General features: G+C 55.9%; 3 protein-coding genes across 5 annotated transcripts in view; all 3 read left to right on the top strand.

Annotated features, from left to right (window-relative positions):
• The first annotated feature begins 39 nt into the window (after positions 1–39).
• On the top strand, positions 40–3,988 carry RILP (Rab interacting lysosomal protein). The gene is made up of 8 exons (XM_015880819.2): positions 40–311; positions 548–674; positions 862–983; positions 1,145–1,336; positions 1,416–1,570; positions 1,685–1,807; positions 3,070–3,153; positions 3,390–3,988. The coding sequence occupies exons 1-8, from the start codon at positions 63–65 to the stop codon at positions 3,529–3,531; spliced, it is 1,194 nt and encodes a 397-aa protein (XP_015736305.1). The 5' UTR covers positions 40–62; the 3' UTR covers positions 3,532–3,988.
• A 109-nt stretch (positions 3,989–4,097) lies between these two features.
• SCARF1 (scavenger receptor class F member 1) lies at positions 4,098–9,820 on the top strand. 2 transcript variants are annotated; one of them, XM_015880817.2, is made up of 11 exons: positions 4,098–4,852; positions 5,522–5,583; positions 5,772–5,873; positions 5,961–6,486; positions 6,835–7,053; positions 7,133–7,261; positions 7,332–7,435; positions 7,557–7,668; positions 7,744–7,868; positions 7,968–8,105; positions 8,389–9,820. In XM_015880817.2, the coding sequence occupies exons 1-11, from the start codon at positions 4,407–4,409 to the stop codon at positions 9,360–9,362; spliced, it is 2,937 nt and encodes a 978-aa protein (XP_015736303.1). In that variant the 5' UTR covers positions 4,098–4,406; the 3' UTR covers positions 9,363–9,820. The 2 variants fall into 2 exon arrangements, with proteins under 2 accessions (XP_015736303.1, XP_015736304.1); XM_015880818.2 differs by lacking the exons at positions 7,332–7,435; positions 7,557–7,668.
• A 1,816-nt stretch (positions 9,821–11,636) lies between these two features.
• Positions 11,637–21,739, top strand: part of SLC43A2 (solute carrier family 43 member 2) — a 28,660-nt gene continuing 18,557 nt past the window's right edge. Inside the window, exons 1-5 of one of the 2 annotated variants that reach the window (XM_015880869.2) lie at positions 11,637–11,762; positions 13,247–13,444; positions 19,484–19,673; positions 20,574–20,629; positions 21,324–21,400. In XM_015880869.2, the coding sequence (XP_015736355.1) occupies positions 13,285–13,444; positions 19,484–19,673; positions 20,574–20,629; positions 21,324–21,400 (483 nt within the window). In that variant the 5' untranslated portion in view covers positions 11,637–11,762; positions 13,247–13,284. Of the gene's footprint in view, positions 11,763–13,246; positions 13,445–19,457; positions 19,674–20,573; positions 20,630–21,323; positions 21,401–21,739 lie in introns of those variants that run through there. The other variant, XM_015880870.1, reaches the window with a different exon arrangement.

Here is a 21,739-nt window from a genome sequence, read left to right as displayed (position 1 = left end):
CTCCGGACGGGGCTGGATGGGGCGGAGCGTTCACGGAGCCACGTCCGGTGGCGGCGGGGCCGATGGCGGAGCCAACACGGGGCACGGAACCGCTGTGGCGAACCCCTCCGGGCCGCCTGGCCCCGCCGCACATTTACTGCATGGCTGAGGCGTTGGGCGCTGAGCTGCGACGTCTCTCGGGCCGCTTTGGACCCGACGCCGTGGCCGGGTTGGTGCCGCCGGTCGTTCGGTTGTTGGAGCTGCTGGAAGCGTTGGTGGCACCGGTGGGAACCGAGAGTGAGGAACCGCTGACCGAGCAGCGGGATGCGGAGGTGAGCGGGGCAATGGTGGGAGCATTGGGGGGACCGGGAGCTGTCCCCGGTGGTGCTCAGCTTTATCCCTTAGGGGAGGTGCTGACCCCGAAGTGTCTGCATGGCCCTTCCTCCTTTATCATCGTGGGGATGTCCCCTGGGGTTGGCTTTGAGCTGAGTGTCCCTTATTCCTTGGGGTGGCTCAGACCGAGCTGTTGCCAACCCTTAAGCCTGACCCAGCTCTCCCTGTCCCCCAGGACCTGGAGCAGCGGCTGTGGGAGGCAGAGCGCCGGGAGCGAGCCCTGCGTGGCCGCCTGACCCAGCTGGAGGAGCAGAACCAGCAGCTCCTGGGGCAGCTGGCGAAGAGCAGCCAGCACCAGGAAGGTGGGTCTGGTGAGCTCCTGTCCCCATGGCAGTGCTGCCTTCTGCAAGCCACGGGGACTCCCATAGGGTTTGGGGCTGAATATCTTTGGCATGAGTTGAGGTGACAGGAGGGTGGTGGGATGAGCATCCCAAGGATGTCTTTGGGTCCCTGGTGCCGCTCACACCCGTTCCCCCACGCTGGGCACAGACAGCACAGTGAGGAAGGAACGAGAGGTGATGCTGCGGCTGAAGGAGGTGGTGGACAAGCAGAGGGATGAGCTTCGTGCCCAAGCACACGAGATCGTCTGCAAGAGCCGAGACACGGAGGCAGTGAGTGCCTGGGGACTCGCTTTCATGTCACCTCCCCTGGGGCTGATGTGGCTACTCGTGATCCCGCTGGGGCTGATGCTGTTCCCACACGGTGCTGATGTCCTGGGTGGTGGCCAAGCGATGCTGCTGTGCCTCACTCCCGGTTGTCGTGTCCTTTCCAGCTGCAGGAGCAGCTGCACCGCTTCATGTCCATGAACGAGGAGCTGCGGCACAAAGTGGCCGTGGTGCAGGCGCAGCTCAAGAGCGCACTGGAGAAGAAGTCAGACCTGGAGGCTGCTGTGCTGCAAACACAGAAGGAAATGAGCAGGAGGAGCAGGGCTGTCCCCGAGGCACCGCTGCCACAGCCCGGCCAGGTGAGATGGGAGACCTGGGGCTGCCGGGGGATGGCTCTGGGGGCTGCACTCACCTCATCCTTCATGCTCCCATCCCCAGGAAGGAGCAGCACCTCTGTCTGCAGAGGAACCACCAGACAGGAGCCCAGCTCAGTGCTGCTTCTCCATGGAAGAGCTGCAGCAGATCCTGCAGGAGCGGAACGAGCTGAAGACCAACCTGTTCCTGGTGCAGGAGGAGCTGGGCTATTACCAGCGGTGAGCCCTCCAAGAGCCACCTCCCTCCCATCCCTCTAACACCCCATGGTCTACCAACCCTTGGCAGCATTTACTTGCAAAGCTCTCAGCTAACCCGTGTGCTGTCTGTTCCAGGGAGCTGCTGAATGAAGAGAGAATCCCCAGCTTCTTCCTGGATGCCATGAAGTCAACAATCAAAAAGCAGAGAAGAAAAATCAGAGCCAAGATGCTGGGGACAGCAGAGGAGTCAGCAAGTAGGTGAGTGGAGCTGCAGGCAGCAGTGGAGCCTCCTGCACACTGCCCTTGGTGCTTCCATGCACTTATGGCACCTGTGAGGGATCAGCCCTGGGCTCTGGCCTTGTCCCTGCCTCCTGCCAGAGAGCAAAGGTTCAATGCCTGTGCTGGGTGCCCTGGCACAGTGCTGTGGGGCTGGGCTGTTTGCTGATGCTTCCACATGGCTGTCACATGTCACACGCCTGCTCCATGTGTGCTGTTCTTCCTTGTATAAATATGACAGTGGGGAGGTGAGGTGGTGGGGCACGTAGTCCATGAGCTGTAGATTTGGCACTGGGGATGTTCCCTGCAAGGTGTCTTTGGGCAGAGTTGGTTGCACATCTGCTCAGCAGCAGGAGGGGAAGCAGAGCTGTATCTCACTGCCTTGCAGAGGCTTTAATAAAGGTCTCAAGAGGGTTGAGCTCTTTTGTGCTGTTCCAACCTCCTGCTGTTTGCATTGGGGTGCAGGAGGGTGGTCTGTGCAGCCTGGAGTGAATCTGTGGCTGGAGCTGATGCCACATTCCAGCCCATAGTGGTCCTGGCTCTGCTGTCGGTGCTGCTTGGAGCCAGCAGGGCAGGTTTGCTCAGCCATATTCCTGGCTGGGACTTAACCAGTCCAGGCTGGTTGGGGTAGGGATGGATCCTCCCCACCTACCCAAACCCTTCATGAGAGCTGTGGGAGAGGCAGAACAAGATTTTCAGGAGAGTAGGGGTTTCCCCCAGTCAGCACAGCTTGTTTTTTCCTTGTGCAGTCCTTGTTTCCTTAGTGTCCTTGTTCATCCAGAAGTCTGAGACACTGCTCCCCTTCTGCCTGCCCCAAGTGGCTGCTGCCCATTTGGGTGCCATCCTGCTGTTCTGCAGGTTTGGCTGTCCCCAACATCACCCCAGGCTGCAGCTTGTGCTGCTGATGGCACCCCTGAGGCTGAACTCAAGCCCTGGCGTCTCTGCAGAGCTGGGGATGTCCCTTTGCAGCCCCACAGGGCAATGGCAGCAGACACAGTTGCCAGGGCTGGGTGCCTGCAGACTGCAGCGTGGGCTGTGGCTTCTGCTGCTGCAGCTGGCTGGGACAAAGCAGCTGCTGAGAGAGTGCTGGGCTTTGGAGCTCTTTTCTGAGAAGAAATCTGTGGGCTGGGAACGTGGCTGGTTCTGGGACATGAGCGAGGCTGTGGCTTTGGGAAGCAGCAGACAGTGAGGGATGGGGGAGCACAGCATTTCAGCCTGGGTTTTGTTCCCACTTTGTGCTGCAGTGAGGAAGAGGAGGGCTCCTGGCTCCCGGCTCGAGGCACAGACTGCGTGGATGCTCAGCCTCCAGAATCCAAAATCAGGAGCTTGTAAGTTCCATCCCACGCTCAGATGGGGTGGAGATTTTGGGCTCAGCTGTGCTCCCAATACCCACTGAGCTCAGTGCCCACCCCAGGACAGTGCTGCAGAGTGGGCGTGCTTGGATCCTGGGGCTGTGCCTTTCCTTGGGGCTGCCACAGGGCTGTGCACATGGAGGGAGGACGGGATGCAGCCGCTTCCCAGGAAGGCTCCTCTCCCCCACGCCTCCTATCTGCTCTCTCCTCAGCTTTGGGCTTTGGTATCAGGGCAGCAGCAAAGACCCCCCCGGGCCCAGCTGCTCCGGAGCCTGGGAAATCATCGACTCACTGGACACACAGCTGGAGCAGGTGGGAGAGCACAAACTGGACCAAGGCACAGCGACACTCTGACCCTGTTGGATCTGACCATGGCATCACTGGGAGCCACACAGCACAGCGTGGTGCACGGCTGGGATGCTCAGCTGGCACAGGGCAGCTCGGCACCTGTAGGCACCTCCCCCCATCCTGCCCCACATGGGTGTTTCACATCACCCCTTCCCAGCATCTCTCCGTCCCTGCAATGTGAAGATGAAGGGCTGCCTGGGTGCTGCCCTTCGTTCCCCGTGTCGGGCTGAGCACACACTGGTGAAGGCTGGGTGTCCTTTGGGAGCACGTTTCAGATGTGGGGTGAATTGGTTTTTGTGCTGGGATTTGTTCCTGCTGCTGGAAACTGGAGAAAAAAAATCAGCAATCTTCATTTTTATGGGGCCACAGCCACCCGCATGGATCAGGTGCTTCCCAGCTCTGGGACTGGAGTCAAAAATAAACCGGGCTCTTGTTTCTCTGACGAGGTGCCCACTGCAACCTCTGCTCTGTCTTTGTGTTGGTAGGAACCCAGCAAGTGGCTCAGTGGGCTTTGGGGGCTGTTCCCCAGCACAGCCATGGTTGTGCTATAGCCCAGTCTGGGGACAGAGGCTCTGTGTGCTCCCAATGACCCGTGATGGGAATTGGGGCCACTGGGGCACATCTATGGAGGTGCATGAGTTAAATCCCATACGGGGAAACCCCGGCTGACTGTTCTCAGGAAGGAAAAAGGTGTTTCCTGTGCATCTGCTGACACAAAGCTCCTATGGGACGTGCAGTGGGATGGAGCCAGCGGCGGCAGCAGGCCCTGGAGCCTGGCTGGTTTTAGGCCAACCCAGGGCACACTGCATTCCTGGGGGTCACCAAATTCTATCCTGGACAAGGACAGCAGGAGAAGAGGGGTTGGCTGTGCCCTGGGGTGGATGGCAGAGGAGAGATGGATGCCTTGGGGACATGAAGGACATCGGCTCAAACATCCTCAGGGGGCATTGGGGTGGACCAAGGGGCGATGCCTGGTGGGCACTGCTCCCTGTGGGGGGGGGTTGAGCCCTGTGCTGTGCATTCCCTTGGCAGCAAAGGTCAGAAACAGACAAGGCCGTGGCATTCCCTGCCTCCTCCTTCCCCCTGCATCCCTGGCGTGGGGCTGGGACGCCTCCTCCCGCGTTTCCTCAGGAAGAAACCAAGGCTGGCGGGAGGAAGAGGCTGAGCTGCAGGAGAGGAACCCACGGACGGACAGACAGATGGACAGACACAGCCCTGGCGGGATGGCGAACACCCGCCTGCTGCTCTGCCTGCAGCTGTGGCTGTGGGTGCAGGGCTCTGCACAGGAGCTCGACCCCAACGGCAGGAATGTCTGCAAGGTGGGCAGGTAGGTGATGCCACATCCCCTCTGCCTGTCCATGGGCCTTCAGGTAGGGTGGGGTGGGATCCTTCCTGAGTCCTTCTGTGGGTGGAGCCCAGCGGTATATGGGTACAGGGAGCATGGTGATGTCGGGGGTACTGGGCACCCAAATCCTTTCTCTGTCTATGGGTTATTACCCATAGACTAGGGGGAGCATGGGGCAATTGGGGAGTGCAGGAGTGTTGGCAACACTACCACCATTAACACTGTCAGAAATGCAAAATGAAAGCGAATCCTAAATGGTGTTTGGGGCTGATGGCTGTGCTGCTTTACCACTATTTCCTCTCCCATTGATCTCCATCAACTCAACGCATTTGTGTCAGCATTTTAGGTACTCTCAAAGCTCTCCCGAAACACTGGGGGACCCATTCAGGCTCTGTAGCTGCAGTGCTGGCAATATTAAGCACTGCTGCCCCAGAACCCAGCCCTGAAGCTCAGCAACGACTTAAATTTCCTTCTATTTTGCTGGCTTCCTTCCTGAGCGAGCCCCCGCAGCCTCATGGCTTCCCTATGCTTGAGGCCGAGCCCGAGGGGAGCACTCCTCTGCTCCTCTTCAGCTTCTCACTCAAAGCCCTGAAGCTGAAGGCAATGCCCCAGCCCTGGGCACTGGCTGATGTGCCCCTCTCTGTCCTACAGCCCTGCTGGGAGCCTGGCGTGCTGCCCCGGCTGGAAGCAGGAAGGGAGGGAGTGCACGGCCGGTAAGTGATGGGCAACACATGAAAGCTTTGTCCCATAAAATCCCCATCCCTGCATTCAGCTCCTCCGTGCTGCCCACCCTGCAGTACTGCAGGGAGCCCTGGGTGCTCTCTGTGCCGTTGTTGGGGATGGGGGAATGGATGGGGGTGGTGGGGTCCCACCCGGTGTCATACCAGCCCTGCCGTCACAGCTCTATGCGAAGGGGAGGACGCCTGCGGGTCGGATGAAGTGTGCGTGAGACCTGGGCTGTGCCGCTGCAAACCTGGCTTCTTCGGTGCAGATTGCAGCTCCCGTGAGTGCTTCACCCCTCCCAGCAGCCTGCCCTGGATGCTGAGGGCTTCCCCATCACCCCCTCACTGTTATCTCCTTCCCTCCGCAGCCTGCCCTGCTCAATACTGGGGCCACGACTGCAAGCAGCGCTGCCCGTGCCACCCCGGTGGGATTTGCGAGGCTGAGAGCGGGCGCTGCACCTGTAACCCCGACCGATGGGGAGAGCTGTGCCAATTCCGCTGCCCCTGCGGCCCCCACGGCCGCTGTGACCCCACAACCGGCTCCTGTCGCTGTGAATCGGGCTGGTGGGGACCCGACTGCAAGAGGCAGTGCCAGTGCAACCTCGCCACCTCGCACTGCGACCCTCTCACCGGGCATTGCCATTGCAAGCTGGGCTGGTGGGGAAGGAAGTGCAGATTTAAGTGCTCCTGCAACCTGTCACCCTGCACCCAGGAAACGGGCAATTGTAAATGCAAGGCTGGTTTGTGGGGGTCTTCGTGCCAGTGGAACTGCGACTGTGTGCATGGATCTTGCAACCCTCTCAATGGGCATTGCAGCTGTGAGCCTGGTTTCCAGGGCAGGAGCTGCCAGGACCCCTGCCCAGCAGGGACATATGGGTCCCAGTGTGTGTACAGGTGAGCTGGTGACAGCAGGGACAGGGGATGGGGGTCGGTGTGGTTGCATCCATCCCTTTGGCTGAGCAGGGAGATGCATCTGGAGGTGGGGGTTAAGAGCCACGGGTGGTGTTGCCCCTATGGAGCGTCCTGCTAATGCTAGAGGAGAGCTCTGGCATCATCCTAAAATCCTGGTGCCATGCCCTAGTGCAATAATACGGTGTTTAGCCCTGTTTGGCTTCTGCCCTGGGGTCGTTCTAGAGCCTCAAATGACCTCAAGAATCTTCACATAAACCAGAGTGCTACTGAATACGGCTGTGGGGGGAGACCTGTGTTTGGGGGGGACTCACTTTCCCTGTGTCCATGCAGCTGTGGGAACTGCAAGCACAGCCAGCCCTGCTCACCCGTGGATGGTTTCTGCCTGGCCTGCCAGCCTGGCTGGAATGGGACCCTGTGCAAGGAGCGCTGCACGCCTGGCTTCCATGGCCAAGGCTGCCTCCAGCCCTGCCCTCGCTGCAGGCAAGGGGATATCTGTGATGCAGAGACCGGTTCCTGCCCACGCTGTGAGCCTGGCTGGACAGGACCCAGGTAACCCAGCAGCAGGGGCAGGATGTGGCTGTTGGTGCTGGTGATGGGGGTCCTTTGTGACACCTCTTTCTCCCATCAGCTGTAACAGCTCCTGCCCCGCAGGGACGTTTGGTGATGGATGTCAGCTGCTGTGCCCCGACTGTGTGTGGGGGAGCTGTGACCCTGTGTCGGGTGATTGCCTCTGCCAGGCCGGCTACTGGGGAGCCAGGTAAAATAGGGAACAGGGCTGGGAGCTGCTGGTCCTGGGGGCATTTCCCCTCCTTCTCTGTCTCTTTCAGCTGTAACGACACCTGCCCAGAGGGCTTTTTTGGGGTGAACTGTTCGTCCCCCTGCCAGTGCTCACGAGGAACCTGCCACCCTGCGCAGGGTGACTGCATATGGAGTAAGAGCAGCCCTAAATTCACTCCTCAGTTCTGAATGAGGGTCCATAGCATCCTCAGCAGTGGTGGGGATGCTGCAGTGGATCCATCCATGGGCACATTGATCCCATCTTCCCCACACAGGTGTGGCAGACCACGCAGCTCTGGCTGCTGCCATCATCATCCCCCTCCTGCTGCTGCTGCTTTGTGTTGCCTGCTGCTGCTGTGGTGCTGGCCCTGCAGATGCCAGAGACAGGTATCAGTGCAGGTATTCCCATTCACTGCTAAACACTTAATCCCCTTTTCACCTTCATGCCATGTCCCCACACAGGGCGGCTGTGCCAGATGATGACGTGGTGGCCAGGATGAAGCACCACGTGCAGGGCGTGCTGGCCAATATCAGTGCTATGATGCCTTGCTTCGCCCTCAACAGCTCCAAGCTTCCCAAAGTCACAGGTGAGAAAGCAGACCTGCTGCCAGCCCTGTTTTGTGGCAGGGAGCCTGCCCGGCCCCTTTACATGGCCCCCGGACTTCATCCACTTGTGTCCTCCCCAGTTTCCCACCACGATGCAGAAATCCCCTTCAACCCCAGCTTCATCGAGTCACCATCAGCTGCGTGGGCTTCAGACAGCTCCTTCTCCTCCTTTGACACGGACAACGAGGGGCCCGAGTACTCCGTCCCTCCCAGAGAAGGTGACACATGGCTCCATATCCCCTCCCTGCTGCACAGTCCCGCTCCCCTGCAGCCCTTGTTCTTCCCAAGGACACGCATTAGGCCCAGGGCCTTATTTTTATTACCTCATTTCCCCGTCCACAAGGACAAGCCAAGGCCACGCTTGGCCTCATGCAATGCGATGTGCTCTGCAGCTCCATTTCTTAACATGCTTCTGGAGGCAACACTATGGCACTGGGATCCCCATCCCTGAGTCCTAACGTGTTCCCACCATGATGCTGACACCCACCCCTTGTCCCACAGGGGTCCCACTGCTGGCAGGGGCTGAGCTGCAGGCTGGGACGTCCCCCCCCAGCGAGGCACTCCCTGACCCCACTGCCTTCAGCTCTGAGGATGTCTCCCAGCCCTTCACCATTCCCCGCACCTCCAGCATCGCCAAGGCCAAGCGACCCTCTGTCTCCTTTGCCGAGGGGACAAAATTCAGCACAGCGGAGACCCCCAGTCCTGGTCGGAAACCAAAAAGCCTGTGGGGGCCATCCAAGCTGTCCCTGCAAGCAGGAGATGTGGGGACTGAGAGCCCCAGTGAGCAGGCAGGCAGTGATGGTTATGAGAGCCCCGATCCCCTCAGCAAAGGGGATGAAGGCCACCGACCATCACCTCGGGCCACGCCGGGGGGACGCCGACGGATGGTCACCAGCACCAGACATGTGGCCCAAAGGGTGGAAGCCCTGGAAGCAGCTGCAAAAAGGGGCAGCTGGGATGGGAAGAGGAAGGAACCCAACGTCACCACCATCTACATGACAGTGGGGACGGCTGGGCAGGACCCCAAAGCTGAGGGGGTTGTTGAGGGTCCGGTGCAGGCCGTGCTGAAGCGGCTGGGGAGCTTGCAGAAAGGCAGGTGGGCTGCCAAGGAGGAGCCCAAGGTGAGGAGGAGCATTGAGGGCATCCAAAAACCACCCCGCCGGGCCCTGGCACAGCGCAGGGATTCAGCAAACAGCTGTAAGCAAAGGGAGAGTGTGCTGGGGGCTCCTGGTGAGCTGTGCCCTGAGAAACAGCAACATCCTCCTGGGAAGAGACAGTCCTTCCCATTAGAATCAACTAAAAGCACCGGGGGCCAGGATGGGGCTGGTGAAGGTCTGGGTGCTGCAGAAAGGGGCAGAAGCCTTGAGCTGACCTTAAGTGTGGAAACGAAGGGTCAGACTGCCCAGGAGGAAGAGCCAAAATATGAGAACGTCAGCAGAAGTGAAGATGCACCAACCACCCCTACGACCACCTGAGCCCCCAGACCTGAGGCTGAGGCACAGGGGGACCCACAAGACCTTTTGGGTTGACCCCAGCCTGAGGAAGCTGAGATCCCCCTCCCCAGTCCAAGCTGTGAGCTGAACACATGGAGCCTTCCCCTTATCGCCCTTCCCTTGGTGCCATGCTTCATGCAGCACCCAGCTGTGTGCAGCCCCAGCAGGTTGTGGTGCTTCGGAGCTGTTTTCCACCTCCTCCATTCTATGTCCTCCACAAAAGCCGGGTGGGAAATGCCTTTTTGTGGGTGCCCTGTGCTGCTGCTGGCCTTATCCTGCATCACCACAATGCTGAGAGGTGGTGAGGGTGCTGCCGGGTGCTGGAGGAGCCACAGCCCTCACTGGAGCTGGGTTTGGATGTATTTAGGTGCTACAAGTTTTGTGCACGTCTTCATGTTATTTCAAGCAGCGCAACGTGGAAATAAAACCTTACCAAAGGAGTTTGGTTTCCCAGCTTTACCCAAAACCAAAGATGTGGCTAGAAATATCCCCCCAAGCAGGGCAGCTGTCAGCTCCTTTAGGCTTCTGTTTTATTGTTTCATCTTCTGGTTCTCAGCTCTCATTAGCAGGGATGGGGAGCACAGGGTGGGCTGGGAGGGCACACTTTGATTGGGGGTTTAGGGTTCAGGGCAGCTGGGCAAGGAGCTGCTGTGCAGAATAGGGTCTGCTGCTTCTCCTTTTGCTTCCCATGGGAGCCTGCTTGTGGTGTGAGGCACCCAAACCCCATAGACTCACGTGGAGCAGCTTCCAGCTCTCCTCCTCTTTAGGATCTCACCAGCATCATGTGTGTAGCACCAGATATTCTGGGATGCAAACAAGACGCACAGCCCTCAGCTCTGCTCAGGCCACTCCTTGTTTTGAAGCTATTTTAAGGCAAGGAAAGACTTTATTTGCATGCAGCAGTTGGATGTGTTCAGCCTGAAGTCACCACCGTGTTGTGGGGATGCACTCTAAGCATTGCATGCAGCAGGTTGGCCACGTCCCAGTGCAGGAAGAAGCATCCTGCTCTGAGAAATCACTGCTGCTTGCAAAGCTTGCACACTGATGTGCCCAAAGCTGACGTGCTTTCACCCCACAGTGATGGCATGAGGAAGACAAGCAGATTTTGGCTGCAGCACGGCCCCAATGCCCCACAAAGGCTTTAACCCTGGACGTGGAGGTGTGGGACAACCAGGTTGCCACATCCCCCTTCCAGCTCCAGTCATTCTGTGTCACCACATCTCTGTGCCAGCGCTTCTTTCCTTCCCTCCCTGCTGTTTGCTCATTCCCTGGTGTATTTATAGAGGGCAGCAGATCACCCCAGAGCTCCTCTTTTCCTTCTAGAGCAGCAGAGCCAAGTCTTGTTGCTCTCCCTCCCAGCACAGCTCTGTGTCCCTTCACCCTCCCAACACCTCTCATGTTTCCGAGCTCCCATGGCCTCACACCAACACCGTCACCCCTTCCACCAGCCCCGCTGGCTCTTTTTATTTGCTTTGTGCCTTTTCTCTCTATTTGCTCTGGCCTGAAGCCACCGCCCCGCAGTTACAATCCTTATTTCCCCTGCAGGGAGCTTCATTTTGCACCCCCACTGGCAGCCCCATTGACACCAATGGATGCACATCTGTCTGTCTGGACCCCCCTGCATCCATCTGTCCTTTGGTGTCTGTCCATCCAGACCTTCAGCTTTTGCTGAGCAAATCCATAGGTGTTTACATGCTATGAGCTCTGTTTGGATGACAGAAATCCCCCGGTGGTGGGGACGGGATCTTGGATGACAGCGGGGCCATTGAAAGGTAATAGAAGCTGGGAAGATGTCACCATTAGTGCAGGCAGTGCTCAGGCTATGGGGCTGCTGGGATCCAGCACTGAGCCCCACAGTGCCCACTATGGGGAGCACTGATCCCTTTGGGGTGGGGATGGGTTTATCCCATTCATTCTGAGGGTGCATTTTCCTTCCTCTATTCACTTTGAGGGTCCACAAAGGGTCGGTTTTTCTTCCCCTGGTCACTTTGGGAGCCCACAGGGGGTCCATTTTCCTCCCTCAATTCACTTCGGGGGTCCACAAGGGGTTCATTTTCCTCCCCCCATTCATTCTAAGGATCCACAAAGGGCGACTTTTCCTTCCTCCATTCATTCTGGATGTTCACTCCCGGCTTCATCCCTCATGGGGATCCCTTGGGGCTGTTTTGGAGCCCCGGTCGGTACCGGGGGAGGTTCGGGATGAACAAGGGGGGGCGGTACCGGGGGTGCACGGCCCGGCACGTGTCCCGGTGGCGGCGGAGGGTTCTGCTATTGGTGGTGGAGGCAGCCAATGAAGGACTGAGGCTGTTTGCTCCGGAGGGCGGATAAAAAACACCGGGTGGGACCGCGGCGGCGCGCACAGCGGTGGGAGCGGGGCTGGGGGTAAGAGGAGCACGATGGGGAGGGGGGTCTGTTTATTTTACCCTTTATGTCTATTCCTTGCTTCCTTTTGGTTTTGTTATTTGCGTTTCCCTTTTTTATTCTTCCCGTTTTTTTATTTTTCGTTTATTTCTTTATTTTTTTTTCTCTGGGGGTGAGATAAGGAGGGGATGCATGGAAGGGGCTTAAGGAGAGAGCGTCCTATAGGAGGGGTTGCACGGTGGGAGTGTTCTGGGGGGGGTTGCATAGGGGAGAGAATCGCTGTGCAATGGGGTTGGGGGCAGAGGGGTGTGATGCGATGGGGTTTGGGGGTGGGGAGGGCAGGGTGAGGTGCCCTTCGATATAGGGAAGGGGGGTGATGGGGGATTGGTGGGGGGAGTGGCGTTCTGTGGGGTGGATGCATTGGGAAAGGGATGTATGGGGTTTGTGATGTGGGGGCAGCGTGTGCCAGAGGAGAGGGTTGGTGGGGAAATGGGGAGTGGGGAGGTTGTAGAAGGGGTTGTGTGCATGATGGACTGGGGGGTGGTGGATGAGCGGCCGCATGGGGTGAGGATGAGGAAGAGGAGGCGTGGAGGAAGCACGTTGTGGGCCTGCGCGCTGGGGGGTGGGTGTGTGGGGGGGGAGCTGCTGCTGGGGGGCTCTGCGGGGTGGCCTTGTTCTCCTGCTGCCTTATGCTGGGGCCTCAGCCCCGTGGAAAGCCTTGGGAAACCATTCTGGGCTGCAATGTGCAGCTCGCTGATTTCCCCATAGCGCCTTATCAGGGCATGCTCTGAGCTGGGGGAGAAAAAAAACACAGCTTGTCTAAAATGGCCACTTGCTGTATGATCTCAGTGCTCAGCTTCTTGGGGCTCTCTGCAGCTCCCCTGGTTACTCAGAGCTGCTCCCCCATCTGCTCTTGGCTGCAGGGACTGGGACAGGTGGGGCCGGAGCTGTTAATCCCCAGCATCTGCGGGGCAGCCTGGGGATGCCAATGTGCTGAGATGGAACAGCACGTGCCACTGTCCTGACCCAGTGTGCCCAGCCATCTGCACAGCTCCCATGGGGCAGGATGCGTCCCGCTGTGCTGATTAGCAACAAGGGCTCCTTGCCCATCCCTCTGTGCTGTAAACACATGTAGGAGCCATGCTCACAGCACTGAGCTGTGCTCCTGACCCGAAGCAGAGCTGCTGTACAGCTGCAGCCCTCACTCTGGCACACAGTTCCTAACTGCCCTATAAGTGGATGCAATATGCTTGTGCTGTGCTTTAATACCTGTTGCTCAGGAGGTGGAATGGAGCTCTGCAATGTGGCTCTGGCACACTGAGGGGCTGCTCCAAAGGCACCCATGCTCCATCTGCCTTCCTGGTCACCCAACACGTCACTACCTGCAGTTTTGCACTTTATACCCAAATGCTTTTTGTTCATTCCTTGCTTTTCAGTGGAGAGATTTCCTTAAGACAGTGTATGCTCTGTTTGTCAGCTCACCATCATTGCTCTGCTCCCTACAGGTTGAAGCTCGGGACGAGGCTGCACTTCTTACGCAGCCATGGCACCCACACTTGCTACCGCTCACCGCCGGCGCTGGTGGATGGCATTCACAGCCATCATTGAGAATCTGCTCTTCTCAGCTGTCCTGCTGGGCTGGGGGTCCCTGCTCATCATGCTGAAGGCAGAAGGGTTTTATTCCTACCTGTGCCATGAATCAGGTAAGGGTGCTGTGAAGAGCTGGTGCTTGAGGGGCTTAGTTGAGTGGGGTGTGCTTGGGTTGGTGGCTGAGCCAGATCTTTCCAACCTTAATTATTCCATAAGAAACGGCTGCTGGGGTTTGCTTGTGCTGTTCCCTGCTTTAGAGTGCTGAGGGTTGTTTAGAGGTTTGAGCCCTTGGTCGGTTTTGGGATGGAGAGATATAGGATGTGTGCTCCTCTCCAAACTGGTTGGCATCTTTGTGGTGGTGTCGTGGCTGTTTGTTGCTGCTTTGCAGTGTGAATGGAAAAAGAGCTGTTCTGTACAATCTCTTCCACTTGGCCACGGGTTCTCCATCTGCATGGACACCTGGTTGACCTCTACAGAGAAAGGCCAATGGAACATTGAGGGGTTCTGGAGGATGATGGCTATTAAGGAGGGTCTGTGTGCTGAGAAGGGAATGGAAGAGCAAAGGGGAGGCAGGGGCTGCATCCAGACATGAGTGATAGTGGATGGGATGAGGAGGCTGTGCCAGGAGCTGGCTGCATGGGATGGAGGAGGAAGCAGCAAAAGGAAGGAGCTGGAAAACAAGTGTGTGGACTCAGAGTCCATAGTAGGTAATGGCTGAGAACTCCAAGCCACAAATGGCTGAGGGTAGGTGGGCTGATACTTAGTTTCTCCCCTTGCTCACAGTGTTTCCTGTTCACCAGCTGCTTGTGAGGGTTGTTTCATTGTGTGGCTGCGGTTGCAGAGCCTGGGGAGCCGCACCTGACCGGCACAAACAGCGCTGGTTGTAGCTCAGGGTCTGTTTGCCTTCCTGCCAGCTGTGCTCATGGTGATGCCTTTACATCTCCATAGCACACAATGGAGAGACCCTGCTGTCCCAGGCCTCTGTGTTTCCACCAAGCCTCAGTGACTGCCACAGACCTGTGTGAAAGATCCCATTACACCCAGGTGGAGGTTATGTGCCACCAAGACAAAGCACAGAAGAGCTGATAAGCAAATGCTGACAGTTGCTTTCTGCTCTGTGCCTGGAGATGGGAGCCATGCTTTGCTTGGGTCCCACGTTGCTGCTGTTTGCTTTGGTTGCATTCAGTTTGCCCACTTCTCCCACATCACTGAGGTTTGCCTTGGTTTCTTCCCGCTGATTGCAGGCTGTGGTCTGTCTGTGCTGCAGGGAGGGTGCACACATGTTGGGCTGGAATTGTGCCCTGGGGGCAATGGCTTCTCCCAGGTGCCAGACTGTGCCCTGGGGTGGGACAGCTTGCTCCTTAGGAGGAATTCGGGTATTCAGGCTTTTCCATTGTCCCTAAATACTTGCGTCCTCAAATGTCCTCCGAGGCAATAGGCATGGAGGACCAGTTCTGCCAGCTTACCCTTGCTTACTCATTTTTCCTTTATTTGTCTTTGTCCCCGCTGCCCTAATCTCAGGGATTAGGTAGAGAGGAGCCAGAGCTCGCAGCACTGGGGACACACACCCTTGGTGCAGCCCTAAGCGGTTGCAGGGCTCTTGGCACACAGCTGAGTTTGACCCCTGCTGGGTTTAGGGCGGCTGGAGACGTTTCCTTTCTCAGCATAACCCAATGACTCGTGCAGCCCTTGGCTGGCAGATTGGTGGAAAGAAAGAAATTGTAACTAGTAGCCTTTGGGCACTTGTTGTTCCTAATGCTGCTGTGTGCATGTGTTGCAAAACAGAGGGGGGAAAAGACTTTTCCTAATGAGCCAAAGGTTCTTGGCAGAGCTTTGTGTTTGTCAGCAAAAGCTCTGAGCTTTGTGGTATCTTCCAGCAAAGGAGAAAACCAGACCTTGTCCTTCCTGCAGTCTCCTCTCTGCAGGTAGCAGCAGCTGCCCAGGAAGGGGCTGCTGTTCATGAAGGTCCCATGGCCTCCCCATTGAGATTCCCCTTTTCCACCTGCCCTCAGCTTCCAGTTCTGGGCTATGTTCATCCAGCCCACAAACACAGCATGTCCATTCTGTTGTGTGAGAGTGGAGATGGACATCCACAAAGCTAACACTGAAGTAGCAACTATTTTTAAAGCAGTTGTGCAATAGGGTTTGAGTGGAGGGCTCTACCCGTTCCGGCCAGCAGATCTGACCACATTGAAAGGTATGCTTGAAATTTGCTGACAAGGAGTCTGGTGGTGGCACTTTGTTCCCATTTGCATTTTACTACACTACTACTTGGCCTTTAACCAGCTGAAGCAAATGCTGATTCTGCTCTCTTTATCGGGATTTGGGCTTTATCAGCTGTTGGGAACTTGATCCGTTCAGGGACTCGCAGTGCTGGGATGTAGACTGGGAGGCTCAAGTCTTAGGCATCTCTGGAGCACGTTAAAAAGAGGACTGAACTTGATAACTTGTTCACAAAGAGCAGTGATAAGGAGCCAGTTGGAAGGGGACCTCTAAAACGGGGCTGTGGAAAGCCAAAGAGACAAGAGATAAGCTAATTCACTCATCACAGGTCAACAACACACCTTAACGCAGGCAAGGGCAGAGGGTGCTGAGCTTAGCTCTTGGCTTTGAGCTGTAGCCTCAGGGTCTGTGATAGGAGCTTGGGATCTGAAGTGGAAGATGTGGCCTGAATCATAGAACCATGGGATGGTTGGGTTGGAAGGGACATCAAAGATCATTGAGCTTAATTCCTTCTGCTGTAGGCTGGGCTCCCTCCCAAGCTCAGGCTGCCCAGGTTTCATCCAGCCTGGTCTTGTGCACCTCCAGAGATGGGACACCCACAGCTCCTCTGAGCAGGAAAAAGAGTTTCATACAGCTGTGTTTGTCCCATTCAAGCTGGTGAGATGTGATGAGTGCTTGTGGAAAGGCTGCGTGTGCGACCCTGTAAACAGGAAAAGCGTGAGCGTGGTGGATGTTTGAGCTCGACAGGAAACACGCCGTGCTGAGCTGCAGCTGCTGCCTGTGTCAGCGTGGGGTGAGAACTGCTGTGCAGTGAGGCCACGGCCAGGGAGCAGATGGGGGTTAAATAACCCAGCACTGTGTGAGGTTGGGAGTTCAGTGGGTGCCTGGAGAGGTCCTGGAGGTGAAATCAGAGGGAAACCCAAATCAATGGTGTTTGCAGCGGTGTAAAGCAAGAACATCTCCTCCCAGTTCCCAGAACTATGACACCATCCTAAAAAAGAGAAAACATGTTCTTATGTGGGCAGGCAGCAGATCAGCTGTTTGCACATGCTTTTTTGCTTTGACTTTTTTTAACCAGTGCTCTCAGACTTTGCTCCTGTTGGTTTGTTTTTCTTTTCCCCTTTCTTGTTGGGGTTTTTTTTGGAGGGTTTTTTTGCTCTTTGTCAAGAAAGAGGAAGGTGAGGCCCCGTGGGCTGCATGCTCTGGTTGTTACTGAGTTGGCTGGGGCTGCCTCGCTCTCTGATCTAAGCTATGAGATGAAAGAGATCCTTGGTGCTGCTGTGAGATGGCAGCAGCCCCTGGAACAGCCAGGCTCATTCCTACAGGCTCAGAGAGGTCGGCAAAGAGCGGTTAATAATTGACCCTCTCCTGGAACCGACAGCTCTTAATTTGGGAGGAAGGATGGCTTTAAATGTTGCAGCCTGAACAAATCCCAGCGATGAGCTTGACATAAATGATTACCAAGGCAGCCTTCCTCTCACCTAAGCTCTGCCACGCTTTAAATAGCAACTCCAACTACTAATTGGGCAGCTGAAGTCCTGCTGCTTGCGGGGGGGGGGGGGCTGTAAAAGCAGGCACTTTGTTCTTGTAATTGCTGATAAAGGCTTGCAGCTTCTTGTTCGCTGGTCAGAAAGCAGTGACCATGCATGGCCTGAGCCTCTATGCTGCTGTGCTCAGTGTCAGTTTGCATGGCACACAGGTGGGCTTTCATGCACGCCCCTCCAAAAATGCCCTATTTACAGTGTCAGCTCCAAGAGGACGAGAAGGTGCCAAGGGCTGCTTGAGTCATTTCTATTACGCCTCGTTGGATCTTCTCTTGTTGCTCAGGGGCTGCTGCTGTTTTCACAAACAATTTGTATTTCCACATCGCCCGGCCCCTCCTTGGAGCTGGCAGTGAGCTGCTGTAAACAAGGTGCTGGGTGCCCTGTTCCATCCTGCTGCAGCACTGCCTCTGTCCCTTGCTGTTCCTTGGGGTCACGTTGTGACCGTGTCCATCGATATGTTAACATCAGTGCATTTGCTCCAGCTCTGAGCATTTCTGCTCTGAGGTCCCTTTAGGTTTGAGGGTTGGTGACACATGCTGCTGTAAGGTCACTGCACTGCTTGCGTCTCTCCACCCTCCTTCCAGACTCTGCAGAGTGCTGACACAGGGAAATCGCTGCAGTTTTGTCACTCTTCCCTTCTCTCCCCCCTCCCCCCTTCCTTGTTTGTCTGAGTTCAGCCTCTTGCCCACTTCTGCTTGTTATGAACTTGCAGAGAGCTTGAGAGAATGGGATGCTGTGGGTGAAGCCCCTGGCCCACAGGGATATTGCCAGGCAGTGAGTGGTGCTCAGGGTCCTGAGCCCAGAGTGGGGCTGATGAAAGGATTTAGGGGCCTCATTTGTCACTTTGCATATCCATAGCTAGTAGAGCAAGAGAAGAATGGATTAATTATCCATCAGGAGCAAATGGCAAAGGGAAGGAACAGTGACTGCTTATCACAAACAGGTTGAGATCACCATATTGCAGCAAAATGAATGGGAATGCCTTGCAGAGGGCTGGGAGGGGGCAGGGGAAGGTTTGACATCAGCCTGCAAGGCTGTGACGCCTGCAGGGTGGTTTGTTTGCCATTGACACAGAGCCGGGAGGGTTGTTTGGGCAAGCAGGGTGCAAATGGCAGCTGGGAGAAGCAGGGTGAAACCAGTCACTGCCGTGGTTCCAGGGCTGGGCAGATGGAGTGGTGTGATCCATGGGGACATGGGGTGGCATGAGGGGATGCTGGGCACACTGAGCAGAAAGCATTTAGGCACTGGGATGTGAGAGATTCCTGCTAATTAACTGCAGCTGGTTGGGAATCTCTGGCTTTGCTTCACTCATGTAGGTGTCTCCTCTCTTAATCTTCCTTGAGTATTGAGCTTTGTCAGATCAATTATTAAATATGGAGGAGTGCTTTCTGTCACTGGTTTGCTGCAGCAGTATATGGGAGAAAAAAAAAAGAAGGCAAGTGCTTTGTCATCCCAGCAAAGGTTACAGAAACGTCAGATAAGCGCAGGGAGAAGGAGGGGTGGAGTGCACGAGTGCTCTGGGTTGATGAAAGTCTAAAGGCACATGTTTGCTGTAGGGGATGTAAGCATTCTTGGGATGGACTTGTGACAAGAGGCACTGAAACTGCTGCTGCTGCAGGGGAAAGGGAACTTCTCTCTTTTCCCTATTTCTTCCCCCACCCCTGTCCTGTTTCTGTGCCTGTTACACAACAGGAGCTCTGTGCAGCGTGGGAGTCTGCATGCGCAGCTCCTCATGTGAAGGCACGACCAGAAAGCCAGAGGTGTAACTGATCTGTGTGGCCTAAACCTTCTCAGAAAGAAGAGAAAATGCTAATGATGGGGCAGGAGCTGCGGGTTCATCAGTTCATTAGAGACTGTGAGCTGCCTGCCTGTTGGAGCAGTGCTCGTCCTATCCGGGTGGCTGTGCCACCATGTCCCCTGCATGGCAAGGCCAGGAGGCTCGTCCTTCGAGCTGTGCCAGCTCCCATCAGCTCAGTGTCAGGGTCTGAAATAGCTGATTTGGCTGCCATGGAAGCTCCCAGTTTAGCTCAAGAAGAAATCAGTGATGACACACTGCTCAGGGAGGGCTTTATTTTTGTGTTTGTCCCTTCTCATCTGACTGAGGCAGTGCCCTGTGATTGGAGGGGCCTCATTTTATAGGTAACAAAGCTCTATCCTTAGGTGGTTTTGCCCTGTCCTTAGGTTGTTGCCCTGCTGCTTCTTGGTGGGAGATTTATTCCTGGTGAGCTCATTGGCTTCCCCTTGACCTGCTCTTTTTCTCTCCTTCCATTTCTTACTGATTATAATCAAAATTGAGTATCCCCATACACTCAGTGTATTACAGGGTTTATCTCTATCTCCCTATCCCAACACACTGCAGCGATGCTCCTCTATCACCCCGTGCAGGAAACTTCACTGACAGCCCTGAGCCTGAGAACAGCACCTCAACAGAGCACAAATGGCCCTCGTGCAATGCACAGGATGAGATGCTGAACCTGGCCTTCACCGTCGGCTCCTTCCTGCTCAGTGCCATCACTCTGCCCTTGGGCATCGTCATGGATAAGTATGGCCCTCGCAAGCTGCGGCTGCTCGGCAGGTTGGTGTCCTGGGCACGGGGTGGGTTGGGGGTGAATTCACATGTTGTCTGTGGTTAATGGGTGCTGTGCCTGTTGGCGTGATTCTGCAACCTCAAGAACCATAGAGGGGATTGGTGGGAGAGCTGCTGGCCTTGCACTGAAGCAGTCCAGGGATGGTTTGGGGCTGCATGATGAGCTGTTCCATAAGGGAAGGGTTTGGGACTTGGTGTCCGAGCTTCAGCTCCCTGGACAGATGGAGCCTGGGGGAAGAGAGGAGTCACTTGTGAGTCACAGCGGGTAGTTCGTTCCTTGGGCTGGGAGCTATGTCCTGAGAGGCACAAACCCAACATGTTACATCACAGCTTACAACTTAACTCCAGGATAGGCACGTCCTGCCTGCCTTCCCTAGGTCCCTTTTTCTTTTGTCACCCTGTGTCTGTGTTGCTTTCTGTCTTGGAAAACAAGCTCATCTGCAGGCTTTGTAATAGCACGTGGGGGTAATAGTGACTTAGACCCCAGCACTGCTGGGTTTTCAGAACCAGAAACCAGGTAGGGTGGGGAAAATGGAGCACATCTGACTCAGAGCTACCTGAGAGGAGCTGAGTTGCAGGGCCAGGGCTGCTGCTGCCTTTGGTCACCTCAAGGGGAAGGTTGGCAAAGCTCTGTGCTGGAAAACCAACAGTGCTTTTGGGTTCAGACAGAGCTGTGTCACAGTCGTGGGAGGGAATGTTGCTGCTTCAGCCCTTGTGCAAGGCTTCTCTGTAATCTTCGGGTATTTCCTTAGGTTTTTCTTTCCAAATCGCCAGCTCCCTCTTACACAAATTATACAGAGCTTGCTCAACAAGGTGCTAAGGAGGGAGATGTGATTTGGCCCATGTCAAGCTTTCTGCAGGAGACTTATGGTTCTGGTTCCCTTTCAGCGCCTGCTTTGCTGTGTCCTGTGTGCTGATCGCATATGGTGCCAGCAACCCCAACTGTGAGTCAGTGCTGTATGGGGCAGGTTTTGGGGTTGGGATTAGGACTCGGGGTGGGCTTTGGGGCCGCGGTTGCATTTTGGGGTGCACAGAGCCATGTGCTGTAGGTGCAGACCTGGGATCCTCCTCATACGATGAGCTCATGAACAGGAGGGAGAGCAACTTTTTTACACAGTCTGGTAGTGGTAGTACAAGGGGAAAAGGTTTTATACTAAAAGAGGGGACATTTATGTTAGATATTAGGTGGAAGTTCTTTACTCGGGGCTATGAGGCCCTGGCACTGCTGCCCAGAGCAGTGGATGCCCCATCTCTGGAGGAGCCCAAGGCTGTGGATGGGGCTCTGGGCAGCCTGAGCTGTTGGGGAGCACCCAGCCCATGGCAGGGCTTGGAACTGGGTGGGCTGTAAGGTCCCTTCCAACCCAACCATTCTATTATTCTAAGACCTAATCAGGCAAACTATATCAGCAAGCCTGCTCACCACAGAAAAGAGATTCATCCATCCTAAGGGGCCATTATACCCAAGCCAGTCTTCTCCATATGGCTGTGAAATGGGATGAGCTGGGTCAGGGCAGCATGGCACATCCCAGAGTGCTGACCCACATCTGAGTGTTTTGTGTCAGGATTAAAGCCATAGGGGCTCAGTGGTCTCCCTTCTCCCCTCACCCCAGTAAAGGCTCTTGGGCTTTGTCATTGCAGCTCTATCTGTGCTGATATTCATCGCGCTGGCTCTGAATGGCTTTGGTGGGATGTGCATGACCTTCACATCACTCACGGTAAGCAAAGAGTTAACACCTGATTCCTGATTTATTCCTTACCATGGCTGGGAGCTGGGCTAGCAGGATGGAGCAACATGGGTCTATTGCCTGCAGCTTGATGAGCGTGTGTGTTTGTTTGGTACAAAGGGTCGGTCATTCTTTTACCTGAAAGACTGAGTGTTAGCTGGTTGTTCCAAGGCTTCTTTTCCCTTTTCTTCCCTCCCCCTTCTTGCAGTGGGGTTGAAGCAGCTCCTTGTGAGTGCTTTTAGCATCCCTTCCCCAGGAGAATGGTGGTTCTCTGGCACAAAAGGGTGAGAGTCCCATCCAGGTTTCCTTAGAAATGCTGAGCCCACTGAG

The sequence above is a fragment of the Coturnix japonica genome, chromosome 19 (assembly GCF_001577835.2).
Source record: "Coturnix japonica isolate 7356 chromosome 19, Coturnix japonica 2.1, whole genome shotgun sequence".
NCBI lineage: Eukaryota > Metazoa > Chordata > Aves > Galliformes > Phasianidae > Coturnix > Coturnix japonica.
This window is presented reverse-complemented; position numbering and strand designations above follow the sequence as displayed.